The sequence below is a fragment of the Coffea arabica genome, chromosome 10e (genome assembly GCF_036785885.1).
Source record: "Coffea arabica cultivar ET-39 chromosome 10e, Coffea Arabica ET-39 HiFi, whole genome shotgun sequence".
NCBI lineage: Eukaryota > Viridiplantae > Streptophyta > Magnoliopsida > Gentianales > Rubiaceae > Coffea > Coffea arabica.
The window spans coordinates 13,274,487-13,300,682 of record NC_092328.1 but is presented as its reverse complement, the minus strand read 5'-3'; the positions used below and the strand labels follow the sequence as shown (position 1 = coordinate 13,300,682).

At 37.3% G+C, this 26,196-nt stretch overlaps 4 protein-coding genes across 8 annotated transcripts; 2 read left to right on the top strand and 2 right to left on the bottom strand.

Moving 5' to 3' along the window:
• Positions 1 to 232: 232 nt before the first annotated feature.
• On the bottom strand, positions 233 to 1,545 carry LOC113711300 (uncharacterized). Its single transcript, XM_027234462.2, has 2 exons — positions 1,403 to 1,545; positions 233 to 1,268 (listed from the first exon to the last, which is right to left on the bottom strand). The coding sequence occupies exons 1-2, from the start codon at positions 1,543 to 1,545 to the stop codon at positions 233 to 235; spliced, it is 1,179 nt and encodes a 392-aa protein (XP_027090263.2).
• Positions 1,546 to 1,547: 2 nt separating this feature from the next.
• Positions 1,548 to 2,101, bottom strand: LOC140015115 (uncharacterized). The gene is made up of 2 exons (XM_072067002.1): positions 1,877 to 2,101; positions 1,548 to 1,784 (listed from the first exon to the last, which is right to left on the bottom strand). Exons 1-2 carry the CDS (start codon positions 2,099 to 2,101, stop codon positions 1,548 to 1,550), a joined length of 462 nt encoding a protein of 153 aa, XP_071923103.1.
• Positions 2,102 to 7,431: 5,330 nt separating this feature from the next.
• On the top strand, positions 7,432 to 14,937 carry LOC113711299 (putative late blight resistance protein homolog R1A-3). The gene is made up of 6 exons (XM_027234461.2): positions 7,432 to 7,450; positions 7,969 to 9,135; positions 9,395 to 11,141; positions 13,643 to 13,703; positions 14,058 to 14,258; positions 14,767 to 14,937. The coding sequence occupies exons 1-6, from the start codon at positions 7,432 to 7,434 to the stop codon at positions 14,935 to 14,937; spliced, it is 3,366 nt and encodes a 1,121-aa protein (XP_027090262.2).
• On the top strand, positions 14,758 to 19,715 carry LOC113712001 (uncharacterized). 5 transcript variants are annotated; one of them, XM_072066640.1, is made up of 6 exons: positions 14,758 to 14,975; positions 15,319 to 15,387; positions 17,007 to 18,790; positions 18,884 to 19,088; positions 19,191 to 19,360; positions 19,454 to 19,715. In XM_072066640.1, the coding sequence occupies exons 2-6, from the start codon at positions 15,359 to 15,361 to the stop codon at positions 19,573 to 19,575; spliced, it is 2,310 nt and encodes a 769-aa protein (XP_071922741.1). In that variant the 5' UTR covers positions 14,758 to 14,975; positions 15,319 to 15,358; the 3' UTR covers positions 19,576 to 19,715. The 5 variants fall into 5 exon arrangements, 4 of the variants coding, with proteins under 4 accessions (XP_071922741.1, XP_071922742.1, XP_071922743.1 ...); XM_072066641.1 differs by lacking the exon at positions 15,319 to 15,387 and having other exon boundaries at positions 14,761 to 14,975; XM_072066642.1 differs by lacking the exon at positions 14,758 to 14,975 and having other exon boundaries at positions 15,245 to 15,387; positions 18,884 to 19,040.
• Positions 19,716 to 26,196: the final 6,481 nt, after the last annotated feature.

The window sequence follows — 26,196 nt, the reverse complement described above, 5'->3', positions numbered from 1 at the left end:
CGAGAGGCATTAGCAGAAGTTTCGTGCTCACAAATTTCATGCAATTGCAAGTAATGTTTGGATACACTAGAATCAACCCAAACAGTTGTCACAGATGTCTTTAATTTTTTTTTCAGAAATGATAGAAATTTATTTCTTATAATAAGGAAGTAACACTACATTGTATGAGCAAAGGCTCAAACTTAGACTTTACAAAAGTGGACTAATCTACTGAGGAGCTTTAAGTTCCTCATCAAAGTATATGCATAGCTAATCTACTCAGTTTTCCACTGAGTCTATTCATTTCAACAGGCAAGCTATCAAATGAGCAATTCCTAAACATTGAGCAAAGATCTTTTATATCCTCCAAGTGAGTTGCCAGCCTTAGGTTGCTAGAAGCTTGATACCTTATCATATTTAGGACCTGAGTGCATGGCGTTTGGATCTTGATATACTGCCACCCTTTCTCCTTTAGCTTACAGAGTGCCAGTTTGATGGCCAAAAAATTGTCCAGCACTACTGATCCAGTGCTTCTCTCCTTCAGTATCCAAGCTGCACATTTCTGGCACAAGTTGTTTTCTGCTGTAACTCCAATTCCCATATTTTGCCCTTCTACATGTTGTCCCACCTCAACACTAATGTTCAGTAGGTTATCATCCTCCCCCACCCTTTCTTCCTCATCTTGTGCTATTTCTGTTTCTGAGATGCTCATCTGATGTTCGATCTGTTGTGATTGGTGATACTCCTCCCAGTCCTTGATTGCTTTCCTGATGACTTCCATTGGATGTCTATCGTTCTCTTCGAATTCAGCTTCATTCCTGGCTTTCCAGATCTGCCAAAGTATTTTCACTGTTAAGGCTATGTGTTCCCTTCCATCCTTTCGCGTCTGCACTTCCATTAACATACTCCACCTTCTCCTGAAATCAACAGTGTGCTCCATAAGTCCATCCCACTGGAGGGGTGCCATCCGCCATATCATTTGTGCTTGTTTGCAATGAAAGAATATGTGTTCCACTATTTCACTATTTTCCCCACATAGCTTGCAGATTACGTCACCTTTGCCTATTCGTTTATGTATTGCTTCCTTACTTAGCAAGGCTTGGTTCAGGCTTTTCCAAACAAACAGCTTTTGTTTGTGCTTGATCTTCATCTTCCATAGCTGTTTCCAGACTCTTCCACTTCCTCCTTCCCAGCTTGTCTCTCTCTTAACTCTTCTGTTTGCTTCCAGCTGCTTTTTCTCTCTTGTTATTGCTTCATATGCTGAGCAAACTGTGTATTGTCCATTCTCGCTATGGCTCCAAAAATAGCAGTCAGGTCTACCAGTTAGGCTTACAGGGATTTTGAGTATCTGTCCCGCTTCTCTTGCATTAAAGGTCCTGAAAATTAGAGGTGAGTTCCATCTAAAGTTGGAAAATCTTGCAACCTGGGGGTTTTGGGGACTCTACTTTGCCTTCTTTGCCATCCTGAATCCAAGCATCCTCCCAAATTCCGATACCCTTGCCATTCCCTATTTTCTTCCTTGCTCCTCTCCTTACCTCCTCTCTTGCTCCCGTCATGATTTTCCATATCTAGGAGGAGTTGTCTTTTACTTCACAGCTTAAAGGTGACTCCTTCTGATAATACTTGGCTTTCATCACCTTGCTCATCAGCAGGTTTGGGCAGGTGAGGAGCCTCCAGATTTGTTTGCCCAGCAAGACTTTATTAAAGCCTTGTAAGTCTTTAAATCCTAAGCCACCATTGTGCTTTCCAGTTGCCATTTTTTTCCATGAACACCAATGCACTTTCCTTTTTCCATTATCCTCTCCCTACCAGAACCTTACCATTAGAGCATGTATATCTTTGCATAGCTTCACTTGATATTGCGTAGGTTGGCATTGGTTATAGCTTTCAATAAAACCTCTTTTCCTGCTTGGGAGAGCTTCTTGTTGCACCAGTTAGAGACTGTTTTCTGACATTTGTCTCTGACAAAACCAAAAATCTGGTCCTTGGTTCTGGTGATGACCATGGGCAGCCCCAAATACTTCCCTTGATGTACCACCTTTATATTTCCTAATCTGCTGCAAATTTCCTTTTGTTCCTCCTGATCCACATTCTTGCTAAAGAAGAATGATGACTTTTCCATGTTTATCATTTGTCTTGAGCCTTGTTCATACGTTTCCAATATCTTCATCACCTCTTCAGCTTGAGCATTTTCAGCTTTGCAAAAAAATCAGAGAGTCATCTACAAAGAAAAGGTGATTGATTGATGGTCCATTTCTATTTATCTTCATTCCCGTCAGCTTATGGTTGCTCTCTGCTTGAGTTAGCAAATTGGAGAAACCTTCTGATACTAATAAGAAAAGGTAAGGTGATAGAGGATCACCTTACCTAATTCCCCTTGAAGGTGTTACATATCCTTTTGATTCCCCATTTATGTTGAAAGAGAAAGTAACTGTTGTGATGCATTCCATAATCCAGTTGATCCATATCTCACTGAATCCCATTTTGGTCATCATTGTCTTCAAGTAGTTCCCCTCCACCCTGTCGTAGGCCTTTGACATGTCTAACTTTAAAGCCATAAAGCCTTGAGATCCCTGCCTTTTGTTTTTAAGGTAGTGCAAGTACTCATGAGAAACTGTAACATTGTCCAAAATTTGTCTTCCAGGCACAAAGGCTGCCTGGTTTTTACTGGTGCAGTTATCCAACACTTTTTTCAATCTGTTTGCAAGAATTTTGGAAATGATTTTATACAGAACATTACAAAGGCTTATAGGCCTGAACTGCTTGATTTCAATGGGGTTTTCTACCTTAGGTATCAGGGATATGATGGTATGGTTAACTGCTTTCAGCATATGGCCAGAGTGGAAAAAACTTTTGATGGCCTGAATAATGTCTGTTTTGAGGATGTGCCAAAATTTTTGAAAGAAGATTGGTGTCATGCCATCCGGGCCAAGAGATTTTGTTGGGTTCATGGAGAATAAAGCTTCTTTAATTTCTATCTCCCAAACAGGTGTGATAAGTCCTATGTTCATTTGGTCAGTGATGGTCTGTGATATTCCCTCTAGGACCATATCTGTATGATCAACCCCTTTACTACTGAAGAGGTCTTTATAATGCTTCACTACTTCTTCTCCTATCTCCTCTTCTGTGTTTGTCCAGGACTGATCCTCTCTTTGTAACCTGTTAATCTTATTTCTTTTCCTTCTACCCTTCACACTAGAGTGGAAGAAATGGGTATTCCTATCCCCCTCCTTGAGCCATTGAACTCTAGATTTCTGGATCCAGAAAGTCTCTTCTTTATCATAAGCCTCCTTCAATTGCATTTTAAGCATCTTGTTTCTCCTCTTTGTGGCAATCACTGTTTTTTATTCCTCCAATTGCTTCTTCACCTTTTCAATGTTCTTCCTAGCATTTCCTTGAAAGTTGTTTCTCCACTTGAGGATTGCTATTCTGCATGTCGCAATTTTCCTATGTACTTTATACAGTCTTGAGCCTATTTGATCCTCTTCCCATGCCTGCTTAATCACATGTTCCAGACCCTCCTTTTTCAGCCATCTCCTATCAAATAAGAACCTTTTTTTCCAACTTTCTCTTAGAGGGTTGGAATCCAGTAAGATCATGCTATGATCTGAGCCAAAATTTTCAATGTGTTTAACACTAACTCTATCAAACTATTGGCTCCAAGCACTGCTCCCTAGAGCTCGATCAAGCCTTTGTTTAATTTCCCCTTCTTGAGTCCAATGATTACTCCATGTCCAGGGGTTGCCTTCAAATCCCAAATCTATGAGTCCATTTTGATTAATGAAGTGTCTAAAATCCTTGAAAGAGCATTCCTCCCTTCTTCTGCCCCCCCCCATTTCTCCTCATTGGAAGTGATATCATTAAAGTCTCCTAAAATCAGCCACCTTTGTCCCCATAGCTCTTTCCTTCTCTCTATCACTCTCCATTGATTCCTCCTAATCTGATCATCAGTACTAGCATAAATTCCTATGAACCACCAGTCCACGTTAGTCTTAGTGTCCATAATGTGAACTTCCATAGTAAAAGCAGTGGTGAAAACATCTAAAACCTTCACCTCGTTATTCCACATTACTGTCATCCCTCCTGATTTATTCATTGATTCCACCACCACACTTTCCTCAAACCTCAACTGTTTTTGTGGTTTTCCCATGAAGTGTTTTATGTTTTTGGTTTCACACAAGAAAACCATGTTTGGGGAGAGGAGGTTGCAAGTCTCCCTCAACTGGGAAATTGTCAAGGGGCTCCCAGCACCTTGACAATTCCACACCATGACTTTCATTTATCCATTGGTGACCATGTTGGGCTAGTCACCTCCCCCTTTCCATGGTTTACACAGCTTTCTTGGCCTATCTCCATCTTCCCCTTTTTTCCAACTACCTCAACCACATCAACGTCCACCATATCTTCATCTACTAACTAAAATTTCCTCTTCCCTGTATTTTCTTTGTTCTTCAAGAGGTTTTGTATATCTTTCACAGGTTTTTTCCTCACAACTGGAGTCTTTAACTGTTTCCTAGTCCTTCTGATAGTTTTCTGATTGCTTGCCTCCTCCAGAACCTCCACTTGTTCCTCTACCTGCATACTCTCAGTTTCTGGTTCCTTCAAAAGTTGTTCCACAGGTCTCTCCAACACAATATTCAAATGTCCTATAGGAGACGTCCCTTCACCAGCTTCCTTTGCCTGTTCTTCTCTCCCTTCCCTAACATTTTTACTCTCTTCCATTCCTGGGACCTTTTCTTTTTCTTTTTCTTTACTTGCTAGATTGCTTCCTCCTTGTATACCAGTCTCATTAGTTCCATTCTCCTTTTGCCCTTGATCATTGGTATCAAGTTGCTTTTTTTCCATCAGTTTTCCTCCTCCTGTCATTGGAACCAAATTCCCATCTTTAAATCCCCAACGCTGTTTGTTGGGAGATATGTTGACTGGCTGTCTACCTCCCCTCTCTTTTTGAGGTGACAACTTCCCCCCACCAGCTCTAAGCCATGGCCCAAATTGATTATCCAGATGACCTCTCTCCACTTGTATGCTGGCTGTACAATTCCTTTCACCATGTCCTATCTTGCCACAGGTGTAGCAGAAGTCTGGGCACCGTTCATACCTAAAGCTTACCCATTTCACATTTCCATCCATTTTGACCGTGGTACCTCTCATTAGGGGTTGTGATATATCTGCCATTACCAACACCTTGATGTGCCTTCCCTCCTTACCTCCCCCTTGAGGTATGATAACCTCCTTTGTTTCCTGGAACACTAAGGCTATTTTCCTCCCCACTTCCTTTGAAATCCAGTGTACTGGGAGCTTCCAGACTTGTATCCATAATGGAGCAATGTTGAAGTCAGTCGTTTCCTCTTCGAACCCTACAAACCATGGCCAAACCACTAGCATTTGACTGTCAATGATCCAAAGCCCTTCATTAGAGATCCTATCTCTATCCTTTTCACTGGGAATGAAGAACTGGAAAGTATTGACTCCTACCTCCACCACCCTCAAGCCTTTAGGGGTATCCCCATGCTAGGGTAACAAAATTTTTAACTCCCACGAAATTTATGATTTTTTCTCTTTTTATCTTCCCCACCAGACTTTCTTCACATTCCTTAACACTTGGTCCTACATCTCCCAGATCAATTTCTGTACCTCCCAACTCCTTTGTTGATAGCACAAATTTTTTCAGGATCCCCGCTATCTCCTCAGCCATAGGGCTCCAGCTAGGTTACTAGAGAAGAAATATCACTGACCAGATCACCACCAAGTGATGGCCAAGGGTTAGCTCTACCGAACAAGGGTGATCTACTCAGTTCTCTCACATTCTAGGTATGAAAACTACCACTAAAAAGAAGCAGTTCAGAGACGCGACTATAAGAAAAAAGTTGACTACCCTACTACTGCATCAGTGCTTTAAAACCCCTAACTAAATGAAAAACAAATTTGCTTTTTCCTTTTTTCCTTTTTCCTTTTTTCTTTTTTTCCTGCGTTTTGAAAAATCTAAAAACAGAGTACTCCCTCTAATGGGAACTACAAATATACAAAGAGTTAGAACGAAGAAGGTTATGATCATGAAGAAGGTTATACAAAAGGTCTTGGAATGCCCCAGAAATTGAATGTCATGGCAAGAACCAAGAAGGTTGTCAGGATGCTCACTTTCTTGGGCATTAAATTATACAGAATTTTACTTTATTCTTTTGTAGTTTAATTGATATTGTTGCAATTATAGAAATTTAAATAACTACTTACTAATATAGCTCCATAAATTTGACTGGACTACAAATTAACAAACAGATCGGAAGTGTGAACAAAGATTACAATGTATATGAAAAATTGACAAAGATTAGATTCGGAAAGTCTAAAATATATTCCGAATTCATATATAAATCAATTGTAGCCCAAATGCAATCTGCGCATCATCAAATATACTAGTTTTGCGCATCATCAAATATACTAGTTTTCTTTTTTTTTTTGGGCAAATCAGCTCATTTTCAAATCTACTAGTTAATTGCTTCTCAAATATCAGGCTGAAGATTGACAGAAGAAATTGAAGAAATTTCAAATCTGACAAGCAGAGATGAAAAGACTTAATCTAACAAGGAGAAAGTACCTAAAATGACCCAAAAAAAAACTCTTATTAGGAGACCTTAATATCAAAGCAAACTCTCACTAGAAATTCTAAGAGAGAAACTAGAAGATCTTATGAAAAAAGAAATTGCTTGTTAAACATCCCAAGAGAGACTTTCATTTGAATTGTAATTTTTTGGAGTTTTTAAAGAAAAATGTGTTATGGCAATTTGATATATGATAAGTAAAAAAATAATTGAAAAATATGTTTGTGAAAAACATAAGTTTTTTGAAAAAAAAAAACACATTATCAGCGTATATAAGATTAATTATATTTAAAGGAAAGAATAAAGCTATAAGAGCACAGCAGGTGTGTTCTAAATGCAATATTTGCTTAAGGCTAAAATTAATTAATGCAAGTGGGAGAGAGAAAAATAGAGCGACTCTATTACATTTTGCAGCAGCCAGGACTCCTTTTCACACTCATGAAAAGTGATGACCTTAACAAGAAATTTTTGTACTCTATCCTACTAACTTTTTTTGGTACTCTATCCTACTCTATCCTTCTAACTGATGGTATTATTCTCACCAACAAAGGGGACAATCATTTCTTCGTTAACACATTGTTGACTTCAAGACCTGACGGGTTTTGGGATAAAAAATCTCAGTGGCCATTGAACTATTGGTCGAATCAAGTTTTGATCATTAAACAATTTTTCATCATAAATTGACCACTAAACTAATTAATCAGTACACCTGCGACCATTGCGTCAATTGATACTCTTAATCTATAAAATAAGCAGAACACCTGGCAAAGTGCAGGAGCAGTTTTGTCCACCACTCATACGATTAAAAGCAAAACTATGCCACGTGTTTTGCTTATTTCATAGATTAAGAGCATCAATGGACGCAATGGTTATGGGTATGTTGATTAGTTAATTTAGTTGCCAACTTACGATGAAAATCGTTTGATAGTCAAAACTTGATTCGATCAATAGTTTAGTGACCGTCAAAATTTTTTGCCCATGGGTTTTGATTACTAATTGAATCACTATATTTTTGGTTCATTATGTCAATCCCTTCAAAGGCATGAATTTAATATTCTTCCATAAAAAATAAACAGATCCACCATCTTCCTTACTAGTATCCCACTGGATTTTTTTTAAAAAAAAAAAAATTGATTTGCAGATTGTTTAGTTGTTTTGGGACCGAAAGTGGCATGATCACTATAAATTTCTGTATCCAATTTAAAAATTTATAAAACTGCTGATATTTTGTTTTATTCAGTTCACTAACTCCCATCACCGTGGCTTCGATCCGCTTCGTTCAAGGATGCCAATATAGTCAAGGTATAATATCAGATACCTCTTGAAGTTTATCTTGATGTCACTTAGTACCCTTAAGCCCTTAAGGTTTTTAAATCGACTCTTGAGTCTTCAGGGACCAATGGGCTTGGCTTTATCAAGTTTCACAGAAACAATCTAAAAGAACTTGCGGAGCTTGATTTAATTGCATATTCAAAGGATCAAATTCAGGAAGTCCAAAAAGAGTTAAAATTCTTGGGATCTGTTTTCAAGAAGCATGAAACGCTTACAGCTTTTAAGATGCGTGTTTTGAAGGAAGTCCACAAGGTAATGTTTGTAATTAATTCCTCCGATCTTTCACCTTCGTCCTTTGATAGGATCTTAGAAGAAATATTCCTTTTGAAAATTGAGGCCCTCGTGATTGATGTGATGTATGGCTCTGAAGCCCAGAAACTTGCAAATATTTCTAACTATGTCTCGCTACAAGAAAGCAACCCACATCTGAAAGATGGTTTGGTAGGTTTCCATGAGGTGATAGATGAAATAATTGGTCAAGTTAGAAATATAGCCCAGAAGAAATTGGACATTGTATCCATTGTGGGCATGGCAGGACTTGGCCAGACAACTTTAGCCAAACGAGTGTACGAGCATCCTGCTCTGAGAAACAACTTCAATTTTCGGGCATGGTGCAATGTTTCTCAGGAATATCAGAATGAAGGTTTGTTACGTGAAATTCTGGGTTGTATTCATCCTGAGAATTCTAAGCTGTACTCTAAGAAGGAAGAAGGTGCTTTGGCTTTAGAGCTCAAACAATCCCTATTGAAAAATAAGTACCTCATCATCTTGGATGACGTATGGGACTTAAAGGCATGGAATACCTTGAAAGTATCATTCCCAGATGATGAAAATGGAAGCAGAATTATTATAACAAGCAGAATGCATAGGGTGGCTTCAGATGTTAAATGCTACAGTGAACCTCACTGCCTTCGGCCATTCAACGATAATGAGAGCTGGGAGTTACTAAAGAAAACACTCTTTCCCAACGATGATTTTCCTCCTAAACTGCGAAGAGTTGGGATGCAGATAGCTAAAAGCTGTGGTGGCCTACCTCTCTCAGTTGTCATCATAGCTGGAATTCTGCGAACTATAGAACAGGATGGTTGGGAGGAATTTGCAGCAAGGCTAAGTACAAGTGTAGTTAGCGGCACAGAGCAGTGCATCAATATGTTAGAACCATGGTTCAAAGTCGCGATCGCGGCCCGGAACGTTCCACATCGGTCTCGACATATCGGTCGTGGTCTCGGTAAGACACAAATTTTAAAGTATTTAATATTCTAAAAATTGTTAATAATATAAAAAAGTATACTAAATAAAAATAATTAAAAAATAGCAAAAGAAACGGCCAAGTCAATCCGTTGCGGTGTGACTCGGCTGATTTCTCGTCTTGACTCGGGATAACTCGGAGTGACTCGGCCGAGTCAATCCGTCGCGGTGACGACTCGGCCGATTTCTCGACGAGTCAAGTATTTCGGTATCGTTTCGTCACAGTATCGTATCGGTAGGGACCGAGACGGTGACAACTCGGCCGAGTGGTCTCGACCTCGGCCGAGACTTCGAACCATACTTAGAACTCAGCTACAGGCGTATACCTGATTGCTTGAAGAAATGCTTTCTTTATTTTGGAGCATTTGTACGAGGTCAAGAAATTCCAACTAAAAGGTTAATGTGGCTATGGATCGCCGAAGGATTTGTGCAACAAGTTGAGCAAGAGGAATCAGAGGAAGTGGCAGAGCGCTGCATGAAAGATCTAATTGACAGAAACTTAATTATGGTTGCCAGACGAAGATCCATTGGTGGGGTTAAAACTTGTCGCGTTCATGATTTGCTACGCGAGTTTTGTGCAGCAAAAGCTAAGGAAAAGGCTTACCCAAAAGGAGGTAAGGAAGAGACTGACCCAAAAATAGCCAAGGCAGAGAATTTTTTGCAGTTGTTACACGGTTATGATGGACTTTTTACTTTTAGTGAGTCATACAACACAAGCAGGTTTTGCATATACTCTAAGCAAGAGCATTTTGAGAAGTCAAGGCTATTTTGTCCTCAGATCCGTTGTCTGATGTTCTTTTCCCATGGTGATAGGTACCCAACAAAATACTGTGATAACTTGTTCATATTTAAAATCTGCAAACTTCTTACAGTGTTGGATTTGGGGGAAGTTCTCCTAGGTGAACATTTTCCCACTGAAATAGAGGTGCTTGTTGAGTTAAGGTACTTGGCAATTTGGGGTAAGATGCAATCCATCCCATCGTCAATAGCCAACCTCACCAATTTGGAAACTTTTCTTGTTAAAGGGAATTCGGGTGATGATGTTATTATGTTGCCAGAGAATATTTGGAGTATGATGAATTTGAGGCATCTAGGCGTGAGCAATTGTTGTGGTGACATGAGTCTGGCCAAAGACAATCTTGACAACTCCTGGGTTCTATGTAACTTGAGCACCTTTTCCAAACTAGCGCTCGTTTACGAGCAAGGCGTGGAAAAGCTGTTCACAAAGTTCCCTAACATCCGTAGACTAAAGTGCGAGCTCCGTGAACCAGAAGATTCAGAGGAATTGGGTACGCATTGCAGCAGGGTTGTGTCAATGGGCTTTCTAACTCGGCTAAAATCACTCAGTCTGTCTCTTAAATTCATTGATCATTCAAATCCTATTCAGTTTCACCTTCCACCGAATCTCGAGAAGTTAAGCCTCTCGTACTTTCCCCGGAGTATGATTTCTGCAATTGAGAAACTAACCAATCTTGTGGCTCTCAAATTATCGAATGATAAGGAGGACATATCCGACAGAGAAGAAGAGCTCCCTCATGAAAATATGACAGACAGTGACCATGAGGAGGAAATTCCGGAAGTGGTAGAAGAAAGGGAACAACCTGAGGAGGAAACAAGAAGGGCGAAAAGATGGGACGTAGCAGAAGAAGTTGAATTTCCGAAGCTCAGATTCTTAAAGTTATCTTCCATGACTATTTCCAGGTGGACAGGGTCGGGTGATCATTTTCCAGGTCTTCAGAGATTAAAGTTGGAGGACTGTTGGTATTTGAAAGAAATGCCGAACTGTTTAGGGTCTAATTCACCTCTTCAAATGATTGAGATTCGCTATTGTCCGATCTCTGTTGAATTTTTAGTAGACGAGATTGAGAGACAACAAAAGTATGAAGGAAATCAGGGCCTGCAGATTTTTAGACAACAAAATTATGAAGGAAATCAGGGCCTGGAGTATGAAGGAGATCAAGGCCCGCAAATTTATAGCTTCTGGAGGTAGAATAGCACAGGTTTTTTTTTTTTTTTTCTACTTTGTATTGTACCTTATCTGACATGTTAAACGAGGTGAAATCATGTTATCATTGTAAATTCATTGGAAATGAGTATGAAAGCAGACCACCTCTTTGTTATAGAATTCACAGCAATAAAGATAGAAGTGGAAGTTGGAAAGGAAAAACAAAAAAGAAAAGCAATGGATGAAGACTTCATCTGACACAAATGATATTGTTTTTCTTTTTCTGTGGAAACCTTTGACCTAAGTTATCAATAGCAAATCATTATTTGCTTATTTAAACTATAATGTTTTCGAGAGAAAAACCAGATTGCCACAATCTCACATTGTTCCTACTTAACTACTGAGAAGTAGATAAACATCACAAACACCAGTGAACCAAAAATGTAGTTGCTATAATTGTGCTTCATGATTAAGGAGTAAAGACCAAAAAAGAAGTGCAAATTGCAAATGCTAACGTTTGGGGACTACTTGTGCTCATAGGGACCGGACTCAAAGAGAAATCTTCAAATTGTTATTGCTTATTATGAATTTGGTAATAGACAAAACTAGATGTCTATTGGCAGTAAAATGCAATTTATAACCAATAAAAAGAGGATAGTATTCCTTCATTCTTTTCTCTTTAGTATTGAATCTTAAAGTTAATTCCATTTTGCAACCTTGGATTATATTTTAAGTCTCACTTTGGTCTTTGAACTAAAGTTTTGAACACTTGCTCTATAAAATATTAAACTCGTCCTACTATAATGCAGTTGTTAATAGAACATACAAAACTAACAAAAAAACTGCCACTTTCTTTAAACAAAGTATCTAGTTTTAGTTTTAAGTAACTAAAGTTTAAGGAGTAACTGAAAATCATGGTATACTTCTCAACTAAAGTCCACGGATAGAAAACTTTCTTTATAATACAACTTTGAATCTCGAAGCAAATCCTTATATAGCCTCTCTAAGCTGTCGAGAAATCTCTTTCCCCCTTGTCTTGTGTGCTAGTAGAATGACAACTCCTCTATTTATGGAGTACATTAATTGGCCAACACCCAAACAATAATAGAAAATATCTCAACTAATTTGTAAACTCGTACAAATTGCAAAGAACTTGGCCATTACTCCAAGTACTGGAAACCAACTGGAAAGTACTCTCACACAAAAGAATGAACTTTCTAAAACTGAAAAACAAGTCAATTTCCTAAAATTAAACTTTTCAAAAGTTTATGCATAATGTACATGGGGGTTGAGGGGCGGGAACAGACACGCTTGACTATTTGTACCAACACAACCGTTCCTAAATACTGTAATGTTATTTGAATAAAATGTAAGACACACTTAATTATTAATTTGTACAACTTTATAACAGTGGTGTGATATTCTGTGATTATTCATGACAACCATTACAAACACATACATATGCACATTTAAAAAATTTTAAGAAAGCAACAAAAAAACGTATAAAAAATACACGAAGCTGTAATATTGCACGGTATCATAATTAAGCTTTGATAATTTGTTGTTATGTTTGCTTAGATATAAACATACACTAAACTAAAACTGGTTTTTCAACATTGCCCGTCTAGATAGGAAAGAGTAAGTCCCTTAGGAAATCACTAAACTATTGCAAAAGAAAATATTGATCACTCAAGTAAGAGTTTCAGGTAACGTACTCAACTTTTTTATTTTGTAAATTATTAGCCATTCAATCTAATTTTTATGGTCAAATCCTTTGATTTCATTAAGTCCAGGGTCATTTACGTCTGTAAATAATAATTATGTACACAATAAATTTACATAAAAATGAGAAGAAAGACCCATCAACTGCCTAAACCCTCAGTGAAGCCATAATAAAAGAGATAAATTGATCCAAAAAAGATAGATATATAAGATTAAAAAAAAACCAACATTTTCTGGGTGATTTCTTCCTTTTCTGCTCTTCAAAGTTATGCATAGCGAATATATAAAAGATTCTAGCTTGATGGCATTCCTAATGACTAAAATGTTCAAATTCTTTTAGTTTAGGGAATTGGAAGTTTAGCCGTTTTTGAAGCTTTCAATCTGTGGTCCAATTCATGTTCTTATTCAGTTCGGATGTAGCAATTTTTAATATGCTAATTCAGTTGCACATTTTAAAACGTTGAAACCATAGTAATTGGACCCCATAATGTTTGTTTGTTTGTAACAAACCTGTATCCAAACTCATAAACACCAAATTTTCAACACAAAATATTTTTTTTTTTCCAGAAATGATAGATGAATATATTTCTACTAAGAGAGAATTTACAATATATGAGCAAGGGCTCAAGTTTTGCTTTACAAAAGTGTACTAAGACACTGAGAATCAAAGAACTCCTCATCAAAATAGATGTGTATTGCTTGCTTACTCAGTTTATAACTGAGTGTATTAGTACTACCATTACTAGGCTGGCTAACAAATGAGCATGTCCTAAACATTAAGCTTAGATCATTGATGCATTCAAGATGGCCTGCTATACAGATGTTGGTTGGGGCTTGACAGTTTATCAACTTTAAAGTCTGGTTATATGATGTCTAAACCTGTATGTGTTGCCAGCCGCGTTCCTTTAGCTTACAAAGTGCCAATTGTATAGCCACCAAAATGTTTGCTTGAGCAGTATATGATATCCATGTGAGAACAAGTAGCTATATCAGTTAAATTTAAGATAGCGGTTTCACTGAAGCTCAAAATTTGAGATTTAGTTGCATAATTTCAACGATTTAAATTCAACGCTCAACTTGTAATTGGGTCAAACAATAAGTGAAAATTTTAGCTTATTCAAAATTTCAAGGTTACACAGTGGTACTGGCACTCCTTAATTTATGCTGATTCAACCTTGTCATTTGATTTTAATTGTTAACTGGGTTTGCAATTATTTTTTGTTCATGCCCGATAGCCTCGAGGCAATAATCAACGGACAGACAGAATAATTGGGTTTGAAGCTGCAGCTGAGAAAGTATTGGAACTTCTCGGTGGGGAAAAACTATCTCAAGGCAAAACCAAGAAGGAGTGGGTGGGCGCCTCCGTGGCAGGGAAACAGAGTGGGGCAAAACTAGTTGAAGCCAAAGACAAGAAAGAGAAGCTGAGCTTCACCGAGGTAGGGCAACATAGCGAGTCAAAGCCGCTAAAATAAGTGTCCATTCATGGAATGCTTGGACCAGGAAAGACGACACTTGCAAATAAGGTATTAACTGACCCAAGAGTTTAATATAATTTTTTTACTCGTGAATTGGTGACGGTTTCGAGTAAACCCAAGATGAAAGAAGTGCTGCTTAATATCCTAAGCAAGTTGAAGGCTGTGTTTTCAGGCTCGGACCGGACCGGCCGGTCGGACCGGTTGGACCGGGAACCGGCCAGGCATCCGGTCCGAGCTAGCTAAAAAACTCGGCTGTTAAAAAACCGGTCAAACTCGGTCATAACTCGGGTTGGACCGGTGAACCGGAATTTTTGGTTAACTCCGGTTTTTTATTTTTTTCCATTTTCGGCCTTTTTTTGGGTCAGACTTTGACAAATTGACCAACTAAAAACGCTAAAAATTGACTGAAAAAATAGAGCAAAATTGACAAAAGCTTTCGTGAGCTTCTGTTTGAGTGTTTCTTCTTCAGCCGATAGGCAATAACCTCGCCGATAACCACAGTAGTTCAGCCACCACCGCCGCTCTTGAGATCCATCGCCGATCTCTGGCCTCCATCGCTCTTGAGATCCACAGCCTTCAATCTCTGGCCTCCACCGCCGCAACACCACCAGTTCGTTCAGATTTCAAGAGAAACAAGTAGTTAGCAAGCGGGTGAACTGAAGCTAAAGCCTAAATCTGGTAATTTTTCCAATCTGAAGGCTATTATTGCTGATTTGTTATGCTAAAGTTGATATGTGGCTGGAATTTTTTGATTCATTATGCTGGGCCTTCGGGATTGGATATTGCGGGTGTGAAACTAATACGAAGGCCACAACTGTTGTGCTCTGTTCTCAGTTCTCTCCCTTTCTTTTATGCACGTTTCTCCCTTTCCAGCTAACTGAATCACCTAGATGAAAGACAAATGTATCAGTTTGCAAATTTATTGTTGCCCGAATATGACGCCTGTGATTTTTCAAAAACTAAACTATTATGGCGTATGTTAAAAACTTTCTACCATTTTTACATGGATGAAATGGATGAGGATTACATGGAAGGGATGAAATGGATGAGGATTACTTTGAATGGAAGATGATTTTGAGAGGACAGACAAGTATGATAAACCTCCAGGTCCTATAATTTAGCACCCCCAATCATATGCACATTTTAATAGCTAGACCTTCTATTTTTGTTAACCATGAGCTTTAATGGTTTTATCCATTATAAAACGATAAAATGTTGACTGATTATGTTTCGTTAAATTGGAGATTTTACATTACTGGTTTATGAATCTGAACCCTGTCTTAGCTTATAGGAATAAGGTATATAAACTTTGGCCTGACAAAATGTGGCCTTCCCCGTTACTGATTGGAAGTTTCCAGGTTGCGTGCCATAAGACACCATTGTTAGGCTTTTCTGCTTAAACAAATATTACTGGACAGGGAGTTCCACAGGTTTGGTGATCGATTTCTCATCTATCATCCTCCTTTTCAGACTTTCATTAGACTTGATAAAAGAATGGCAACATAACAAGGATAAAAAGAACAATTGATCATATTGTTCGCGCTTAAGCCTGGGAAAAATCAATGGAACATCTTTACCAAAATGATAAGAAAACCCAACCTTTAATCCCAGTTATTTTAACCACGTTCCATCAGGTTTTGTTGACTGGCCGGGTTTTATCACACTTAAAAGAGTGAAAAAGAAATCCAATGTGGCTGGCTTAGGAAGAGCAAAACCCCCAATGAGTAGCTAATGTGAACGATCACTAACATGTATGATTTAACAGTGAAAGTGAACTGGTACTAGTTTATATATGTATTTGATATTTGAACATTTAACTTCATATTCTGGTTTATACTTTGTATTGCAATTCTTGGGTGGAAAAAATCTAACAAGAAATGCTTCATGACACTTGCTTAAATTATCAATACATATTTTCTCGAATCATTAAGAGCACTCTAAAGTACATTCGCATTTTATGAATTCCTTCTTTCAATTGAATGTTTAAATACTACTGCAGAGACTGCTATCATATTAATCTTGAGCTACTTCGGCTACCGTTTGACAATGAACAAGATTGATGTAAAAAAAAAAAACCTTATCAGAATTAAATTTGGAAACCCATTCTGTATTGAATGAATACAGAAGAAAAAAGAAAGTAAATATAGAAAAACCCATTCTGAATTGAATGAATAGAGAAGAAAAAAAAAGTTAAGTATAGAAAAGCAAGTAGTTGACAATGAATAAGACAATTGCTTTTCTTTTTGGAAGGAAAAAACTAATGAGAATTATATAAGTGGAGAACACATCCTCTGATAGGCTATAGAACACCAGAAAATGAAAACTTTCTCGAGGGCCTAAACAGAATTGAATAATGCAAGTGGCAAATAGAGAGAAAAGTAAAGCTTATCTATTACATGTGGCAGCAAGTAGGATTCATAGAGTTTGAAAACAGGATTCATAGCAAGCAGGATTCATTGCCAACAAGCAGGATTCATAGCAAGCAGGATTCATTGCCAACAAGCCTTTGAAAAACCATATAGTTCCTGCGGACTTCAATTTCAACATACTTTTAGCTTTGATATTCTTTTCTCATACTCAATGGCTGTACACATATGGCTAATGATAGCTAATGTCTGTGCATATATGGCTATGCATAATTGCTGTAGATTTTCATTTATAGGAGATTTTTTAAATTATTTAATATTTTCAATGTTCTTTCTAATGTAGGACAATGGAAGGTACCGATTCACAGTCCACACCAACAAATGAAGGATCGGCATCAAAGTCAAGTTCTGAAAATGTTAGGCAAAAAACTGATATAGCTTGGAGATATGCTATAGAAGGACAAGATTCACAAGGTAGAAGAATTTTGATATGTCAATGGTGCAGTAGTATTTTTAGAGGGGGAGGTATTAATCGAGTGAAGCATCATCTTGCAAAAGTAAAGGGTAATGTGGCTCCATGCAAAAATGTGCCAAATGATGTTCAGCAGATAATGGAAGATTCATTGAACGAAAATGTTAAAAAAGCAAAAGAGAAAAAAGGGATATTTGAAATTGGAAATCCATTGGGCCGAAGTGTAGCGGGATTTGAAGATGATGATATTCAAGAAATTCCTCATCCAAAAACAAAGACTCAAACTAACATGAGTGGGAATAAGGGAAAAAGAAAGGCACATGGCATTGAATCTTATATGACAGGTAAATCTCTTGATCACTCTCAACCGAGTATCAAGTCTTGTATGCAAAGTAAAGAGAGATGGCATGATACTGACATGGCTATAGCTTTGTGGTTTTATGATGCATGTATTCCAATGAATGCTTGTAATTCTCCCTATTACCAACAAGCAATTGGAAAAATAACAAGTATGGGTCATGGTTATCAAGGACCTAGTTATCATGCTTTAAGGGTAACTTTGTTGAAAGATGCAAAGAAGCAAGTTGAATTAATTGTTGACAATCTACGTAGTAAATGGGCTGAAACTGGTTGCACAATTATGGGTGATGGCTGGAAGGATAATAGGCAAAGAAGTTTGATCAATTTTTTGGTCTATTGTCCTAGTGGGATCTCATTTATCAAATCTGTTGATGCTTCAGATTTTGAGTCTAATGCTGAATATTTGTGCAATCTGTTTTCAGAAATTGTTGAGATTGTTGGATCTAGTAATGTTGTTCACATGGTCACAGATAATGCAAGTAATTATAAAGCTGCCGGTCGATTACTTTCTGAAAAATATCCTACAATTAGTTGGTCTCCTTGTGCAGCACATTGTTTGAATTTAATTATGAAAGATATTGGAGAAATGACTCATGTGAAAGATGTAATTACTCTTGCTTCAAGAGTCACTGTGTATGTTCATAATCGAAAGTGGATTCTTAGTTGGTTAAGAAAAAGGCCTGGTTGGAGAGAGATTCTTCGTCCTGCGGAAACACGATTTGGTACTAATTTTATTGCTTTGAAGAATCTTCATGATTTGAAACAACATTTGGAGGCTTTAGTGACTTCTAGTGCATACAAGAGAGAGTTGAAAAATGAAAAAGGTAAAGAAGTCAAACAAATTGTTGTTGATGGGAAGTTTTGGAATAATTGTTTGATTATTGTGAGAATTATGGGTCCAATTATGCGCTTGTTGCGCATTTGTGATTCTGATGAAAAACCATCATTGGGTTATGTATATGAAGGCATGTGGAGAGTTGTTAATGGCATTAAAGAGCTGTTTAAGAACAAGAAAAAGTTCTATGGTCCATACATTGATATAATTGATAGGAGGTGGGATAATATGTTGAAAAAAGATCTTCATGCAGCTGCCTTTTGGTTGAATCCGGCCTTTCAATATGATAAGGATAGCCCTTGTCACATGCCTGAGATTATGAAAAGTGTTTTAGAAGTCATGCAAAAGCTAAAAATGGATGGACTTCAATATATGATGGATGAAATATCAATGTTTAGGTCAAAGGATCAAAGTTTTGGATTTGAATTTGCTCAAAATACTCACAAAACTGCCCGTCCAGGTATGCCTACTCTAATTTCACATTGATTATGTTAAGAATTACTTTTGTTGGTTTTTTTAAAAAAAGATTACTAATTATGTCTTACTAATATAGATGAGTGGTGGAAATTGTTTGGTAATGATGCTCCACATTTACAAAAGTTGGCAATTAAACTCTTGAGCCAAACATCTTCTTCTTCGGGATGTGAACGCAATTGGAGTGTATTTGAACGCATCCATACCAAAAAGAGAAATAGACTTGAGCATCAAAGGTTGAATGATCTTGTTTATATTCATTATAATTTACGTTTGAAGAATAGGTATGGAATTACTATTATACATGCTTACTTTCTTTTGTAAATTTATTACTTTTTTAAAATTACTTACTTCTTTTATTTTTTTTGCTCTTTTTTTCATTGTAGGCTTTCATATAAAAAGAGGTCTTATGATCCGGTGGATTATGAAACTATTGATAAAGTTGAATTTTGGGTAATTGATGAGGAACAAGAAGGAGAGCTTGATTATGATGAGTTAGAAGAAATGATTGAAGAAGAATTTCCCAAAACTAGCGAGAATGAAGCCTCTCAATCACGTAAGTTTATATTTGCTAACTTTATTTAAGTTTCTTTTTAATTTGTGTCTATTTTTGAATATTTTTATTTATGAGTATTTAAATGATTTGTAGATAAGAAAGACACAAATATTGTGCAACTTGATGATGAGGATGATGTTGATGATATCGACTTCGAAAGTTATGAAATTGGAGATAAGGATGATGAGGATGAAGATGAAGAATGGCTTAGATAGTTCTGTGGAACATGGTGTTTTATTTAGATTGATATTATCAAGCATTTGAACATGAACTTGTTACCTTATTTGGATTGCTATTTGTTAATGATTGAACATATATGGGATTTCTATTTTATAAATTTGTGAGTTTGGATGAATTTGGTGAATTGTTTGATGAATTAGATATAAATTTAGATAATTGGGTTCTTTGGTTATATTTTGTAAATTTGATTTGCAGGTATGTGTGTGTGTATATAATATATATATATATATATATATATATATATGACGTATATATGACGTCATCCGAGTCGACCCCCTATCGACCCCGGTCGAACCCATTGACCCCTGACCCCCGACCTCTGCCGAGTCGAGTCCCGGTCCGAGTTTGAAAACATAGGTTGAAGGTTACGGATAAGGAGATTTAGAACCTGTCGGAGCCAGATTTAGTTGCCAAGGTCCACCGGGAATTGAATCACAAATATTTGAATCACCAGATTTAGTTGCCAAGGTCCACCAGCTGCTCAGAAAAATTCTCAGCCCTATAAATTGCGATTTATGGAACAAGAAGAGGCTGAGGAATTATTAAGGACAAAGGTTTTCGGTGAAAACGAATGTCCAAAGAAACTGCAATCCATTGAAAGGGACATTCTGGCAAAATGTGATGGGTTACCTGTTACCACCAGCAATAGTGGTAACAGGTGGTATTCTGAGTAAAAAGCCACAAGACTGCGAGTGGTGGGGTCTGGTGCTTCGTGGTGTGCCTCAGTTGGTTCGTGAAAAACAGAAAACGGTTGATGAGTTGATTAGACTGAGTTATAATAACTTGTTCCACAAAGTCAAACATGGTTCAAAGTCGTGGTCATGACCCGAATAGTTTCATATCGATTTCAACATATTGATCACGGTATCGGTGAAATACAAATTTTAAAATATTTAATATTCTAAAAATTATGAATAATATTAAAAAAAGCTAAACAAAACTAATAAAAAAATTAGCGAAAGAAAATTTGTAAAATGTACTATTTTTATACATATTAAACACAATAAGTATCTTTAATCATTTAATATAATGGCATCACAAACAAAATCAAGATAACATAGAACACAATTTTAAAACTAATAATTGCAAAATAATATTAACCATTAACAATGCAAAATAAGGATTTATTTATAGTATAAAGTTGGAATAACTTCACTTATTTCATGATCAATCTCCTGCCAAAAATAAAAATGAATCATATTAAACAAAAGACAAATATCTGCAAAGATATACTATTACTTTATATTTTCGTACATGTCAATACCAAGTAAAGTGACAATATGGTTCAAAATCACCTTTATTTCCAGATGAATGGTAAAACAGTTGTAAATGTGGCACAAGATCTTGAGTAGGTAACGTGTAAGAGCTATATGATGTATTTGCTAGATGTGAGGATTGACTAAACGTTCCATTGTCATTAGACGGAAGAAATTCTGGATTGGTGATGAATTGCTGAGCATGATGGTAGTATCCAAACCCTGGATAATTAACACTATCGCTAGTACTATATGATGCAGCAGAATCATGATCATAAAATCCAATGCTATTGGAATCAAAAGAAGAACCGTCATGAGATTTATCTATTTCTTGTTCATAATATCCACTACCATGAATGTTAGTAGAGCTTTCGACCTGTTTAGATCCACCAAATGGCCCATAAGTTTAATTCCGATTTTACACCCGTTGGACTGCAAGTATACAGGTCGAAATTTTAGTACAAGATGTGTATCGGGTCGATCCCACGAGGAGCAATTTAAACAATTACTAAGCCCCTGTTCTCTCTATTATTTAGACTTACCATTAATTTTGAGCAGAGAAAATCTAATGCTGTAATCTACAAATCTGATATACAAATCTAATTTAACAAATGCTGAATGCAAATAGAGAAATTTCACTTAATGAAGATTCTAGGGATGTAGATTCCACTTATGGCATAAACTACACAAATAAATGGATTTACTTCTTGCTATTATTCTTGCTTAACCAGAGATTTATTTCCAAGATTACCAAGTCTCATTTCCATGATGAAATGGCTTAGAGCAATATAGATTTCCCTATTTCCATGGTGAAATACTACTACAACTCTGTTTTAATTCATGAAATACTAAGTAATCCACTTAAGTGTATTTCTATTTTCATGAACATACAACTCAAGCTCTACTCATGTGTTTCCATTGTTATTACCAATTCTCATTGAACAATAACAACTGTAAACAAGTTATTGGTGATCAAACAATAACAAGAAATCACAGCTACACAAGTAGACAAGTTAACTCAAGATATAACAAGTGTAAATCACATTCAATTAGTATTATTTAGCCATAAGTTTCATCTACTCCCTAGATGAAGGAGTTTAGCTACTCATGAATGATTTAACAATCAAATTCACAAGTTTATTAATGCAAAACATCATAAAGTACAAGTATAAGAAAGATAAAAGAAAGCTTAGCCAATTGAAGGTGAAGCTCTCCAATTACTGCTATGTTCTTGCACAATATGATTACAAGTGAAAACTCTCCAAAAAAAAATGCTTCTCCAAGTACTCCTATCTAGAGAGAAAACTTGTTGCAAGAAGGAAAACTAGCTACGTATGGTTCTCCTTGCTTCTCCCTTGTGTTTCTGCATAAAAGGTGGTAGAAATTCCATTCCTCTCACTTCATAATTTCCTCCACTTAGATTTTGTAAAAAGAAGTCAAAGATATGATGTTCCTTTTGTCCACACTCATTTGGTCTTCTCTTTTATTGCAGAAGCATGTGCCACCGATTTCTGTCCCTCAAAATAGCTGTAAAAGTTGTGAGAAAGGTAAAGAAAAACGGCTGTGCCACTTGCTGAGGAGAGAGACAGATCCGAGCCTCGGATCCGAGGAGTGATAATGGATCCGAGCTCGGATTATAGGATCCGAGGCCTTCCCATGATGGATCCGAGGTCGGATCGTCCTGACCTCGGATACACTCCGCCAGAAGTACAGACGAGGGGTCGGATCCCTCTTGTACACACGGATCCGACCTCGGATCCGTGTTGAGCATTTTTCCAGTTTTTCACTTCTTCCCTTTTTCTACATTTTTGCTCCCACTTTCTTGTGTACTTTGTCCTCTGGATGACCCTGACATTTCTTTCAACTTGTGCATGAATTTCATACATCAATTACCTTCACAATTTCACAAAATTACGCATTAATCACTCATTTATCAATTTCTTAACTCTTAAACAATATTTAAGCAATTATCACCAAAAGAGTTTAAATATGGCTTTAATCTTCTCAAAACATACCAAAAATTCATGCCAAATTCATACAAAATGTACGTTAAATATTCACTTATCAAATTCCCCCACACTTGAATCATTGCTTGTCCTCAAGCAATTTTACACAAAACTTACTTCAAATATTCAATAGAGAAAACAGTATGCGTACTCTTGTCAAATTTAATTCCTCAAAAACCTAGAAACCAATTATTATGCCATTTCTCAGATTACACTAAATACTCATAATATTCAATTAAATAAAAATAATTATGCCTAAATTTTGACAAATTCAAATCAATTCTCTCATTCTATCCTAATTCCACAAATAAGTAAATCACATAGTCAATTTTATGGCCTTCCTCATCCCAAAACTTAACAATTTAGAGGGATTTATTCACAATTCATTTTATTTAAATAGTGAAAACGTCTTTTTACGCGAAAATCAACACTTTTAGGTGAAAATTCCCGGTTACTCGACATTTCACTCATTTAAATTGCCAATCATACTCTTAATTCCAATACTTTTTTACGCGAATGTCGACATTTGTAAATGCCAACCCCCGGTTACTCAGTATGTGAATCATTGGAGTAGAAAATTACTAATAATATTTTTCTCTTCTTTTTTTTTTTTTTTTTTTTTTGATAATCAAATTCAATTTCTTTTTTCCTCTAAGTATAATTAAAGGAAGAATTTGGCCTTTCTTTGACTATATCAATCACTTACTTATAAAATTAAGTAAAAATGATAAATATCATTAATCTTGCAAAACTCTAAGCATAACCTTTCTTATTTAAGCAAATATATACTTTCTAAAATGTAAAAATATTACTTGCATAATAATTCATTTCAAGCCAAATAAGAATTAAACTTTTCCAAAATACACATAGCTTGTTATCCAAATGGAAGATATTTTAGAAAAATTTTGACAGAATTTCCCCATAAAAATGGATGAAACTCCCTGCCAACAACCTCATTTTCACAAAAAATTATCCTCATGACAATATCTCCAAATATAATTCCAACATTTTTAAGCTCTAAACAACTAAAGTCATGCATTTCAAGACACAATCACCCATACGATAAAGTGATCCCTCCCCCACACTTAAAATCTACAATGTCCTCATTGTAGAGGAAGGTAAAAGAACTGAAACTTCCCTCAAATAGGTGGTGATGCAATTTGAAGCCCTTAATCATCACGATCATCCAAATTCTGCCCAAATTGAGACAACAAGGGTACCAAACACCATAAGTAGCACAAGATGATTCAAATAAAAGAAAACTGAAATCACAAAGTTTGTCTTAACAAAAGAAAAGAAAAATAAAGAAATAAAAGATCTAATCCGCTAAAAAGTATCATGGTTGCTCGGAACGAGGGTCTACTGCCTCCTCGGCTCCATGATAACCCTGTGAAGTACCAATATGGCCCTCCTCCTGATGAGGTGTCGGAGTAGGAGACCGTCGGATATGAAAATGATCCTCGATCGCACGAAGGCGGCGATCATGTCGGTCGAGGCGCTCAGTCATCATCCGCTCCGTCTGGTCAATGCGCTCGACGACTCGCGTCTCCATACAACAAATAGCATTGAGAAGCTCTTGCCACTTGGAGCGCGGTTGAGGAGGTGGTCGCGGAATCGGAGGAGGAAGAGTCTGCTGTGCCTCCGTCTCTTGGGTTGCCGCTTGTGGTTCAGTGTGAGGCGGAGGCTGAGTGGAAGTCGATGCTTCTCCTGTGTCCCGGACCAAAGCAGCTCCAAAATCAGTAGAAATACCCAAAGCGTTGAGTATAGAAGCATTTACCTCCTCGACAGACCTAGTTACCACCGCTCTCTCGGTTCCACGAGGAACCTTGAGCTTCTCAAACACGAGGGATAGCAGTCGAGGGAATCCGAAGCAAGTCTCGCCGGCCCTCATGCGAGCTGTGGTCCGCATATAGCTGATGATAATGCTGGGTAGAGGAATGCCAGTCAACTGCCTACCCAATCCATGTATCATCTTATCCAGAAAATAGAGATCGCTATTTCGGATCTCCCGTTTACCACTCTTTTTCGGCACCACATTAAATGCAAAAAGATAGAAGATCAGGTGGTATCGATGCTCAAAGGAGTCGGCATATACCGTGAGTTTTTTCGAAGTTCCTCGCTCACGGTACTGACCCTTTAGACGCTCCACGGCTTCTCCCACTTGCCAAGGGTCTCGAGCCTTGAATTCCTTAGTCAGTTTGACATCTTCGCCTTCGTCTATGAGTTGAACGAAACGTCGCAGTGCCTCTCGATTGAGAACCACTTTCCTGCCTCGAACCCACGAGACGATGAGGTTGCCACTGTGGCTCTGCTTGTTCTCCACATTGGCGTAGAACTCCCGGACCAAGTTGGGGTAGTAGTACTTGGGCAATTGAAGGATGTTCTCCCATCCAAGTCGCTTGAATGCTGTCGAAATATGGTAGTGCGCATCCACCTCTGGAGCCAAGTGTTTCTCAATGATGATCTCCTTGGCTAGGCCGGCTTCATACCACTCTTGGTTTTCGAGCGATGTGAATCGTGTGGTATCGTAATCTGGCGGTGGCTCATCACGGCTAGTGGATGCAGTCTTCCGGCGAGATCGAGGTGGTGACTCAGGCGAAGGAGATTCTTCCTCAGGCGACTCCTCATGCACAGAAGGTGTATGTTCTTCACTTGACGATGGTGTAGGAGTACGAATACGAGCCCTCCTTGTACGAGCCATAGCACCTATAAACAAGATGAGTATGTATTAGAAAAGATAGAAACTCGCTCATTCATATTAAAATAGGAATTTAAGAAAATTTCGGCAGAGTTTCCCTTTGAAAAAGGGCTAAACTCCCTGCCAAAATGTCCCCAAATTTAAACAAATAAGCTTCCTAACACTTCTCAAATCCAATTCCTACACTTAGAAAGGATATTAGCAGTAAAGAAATTATTTCATGCATATTAAGTGCAAACAATTTTAAATTATATCTATTTGCAAAAATAAACACTCAAACACTTGAGAATATCATCAATCCAATTCATAACACTCGTTAACACTCAAGTTAACTACACATGACTCCCAAGTTATCCTAATATTAATTATTTCAAGTAAAAGTGGTTCAATGTGCTTAACTTGATCGGGAACACACACTTTTACCCAATGGGCTATTGCTCTAATGATAGCATATCATTTTCAATTATAACATTGATTTATACTTCTCGGAACAGTTCATATATTCACTGAAAGCAAAATTCACAAATTTAAACCACTAAAATGCTCAAGCCCAAAAATTGAGAAGGAAATCTCAAAACTATCACCAAATTCATAATTTTTACACAAATAAGCATGAAAATAATTATTACAGCTGAT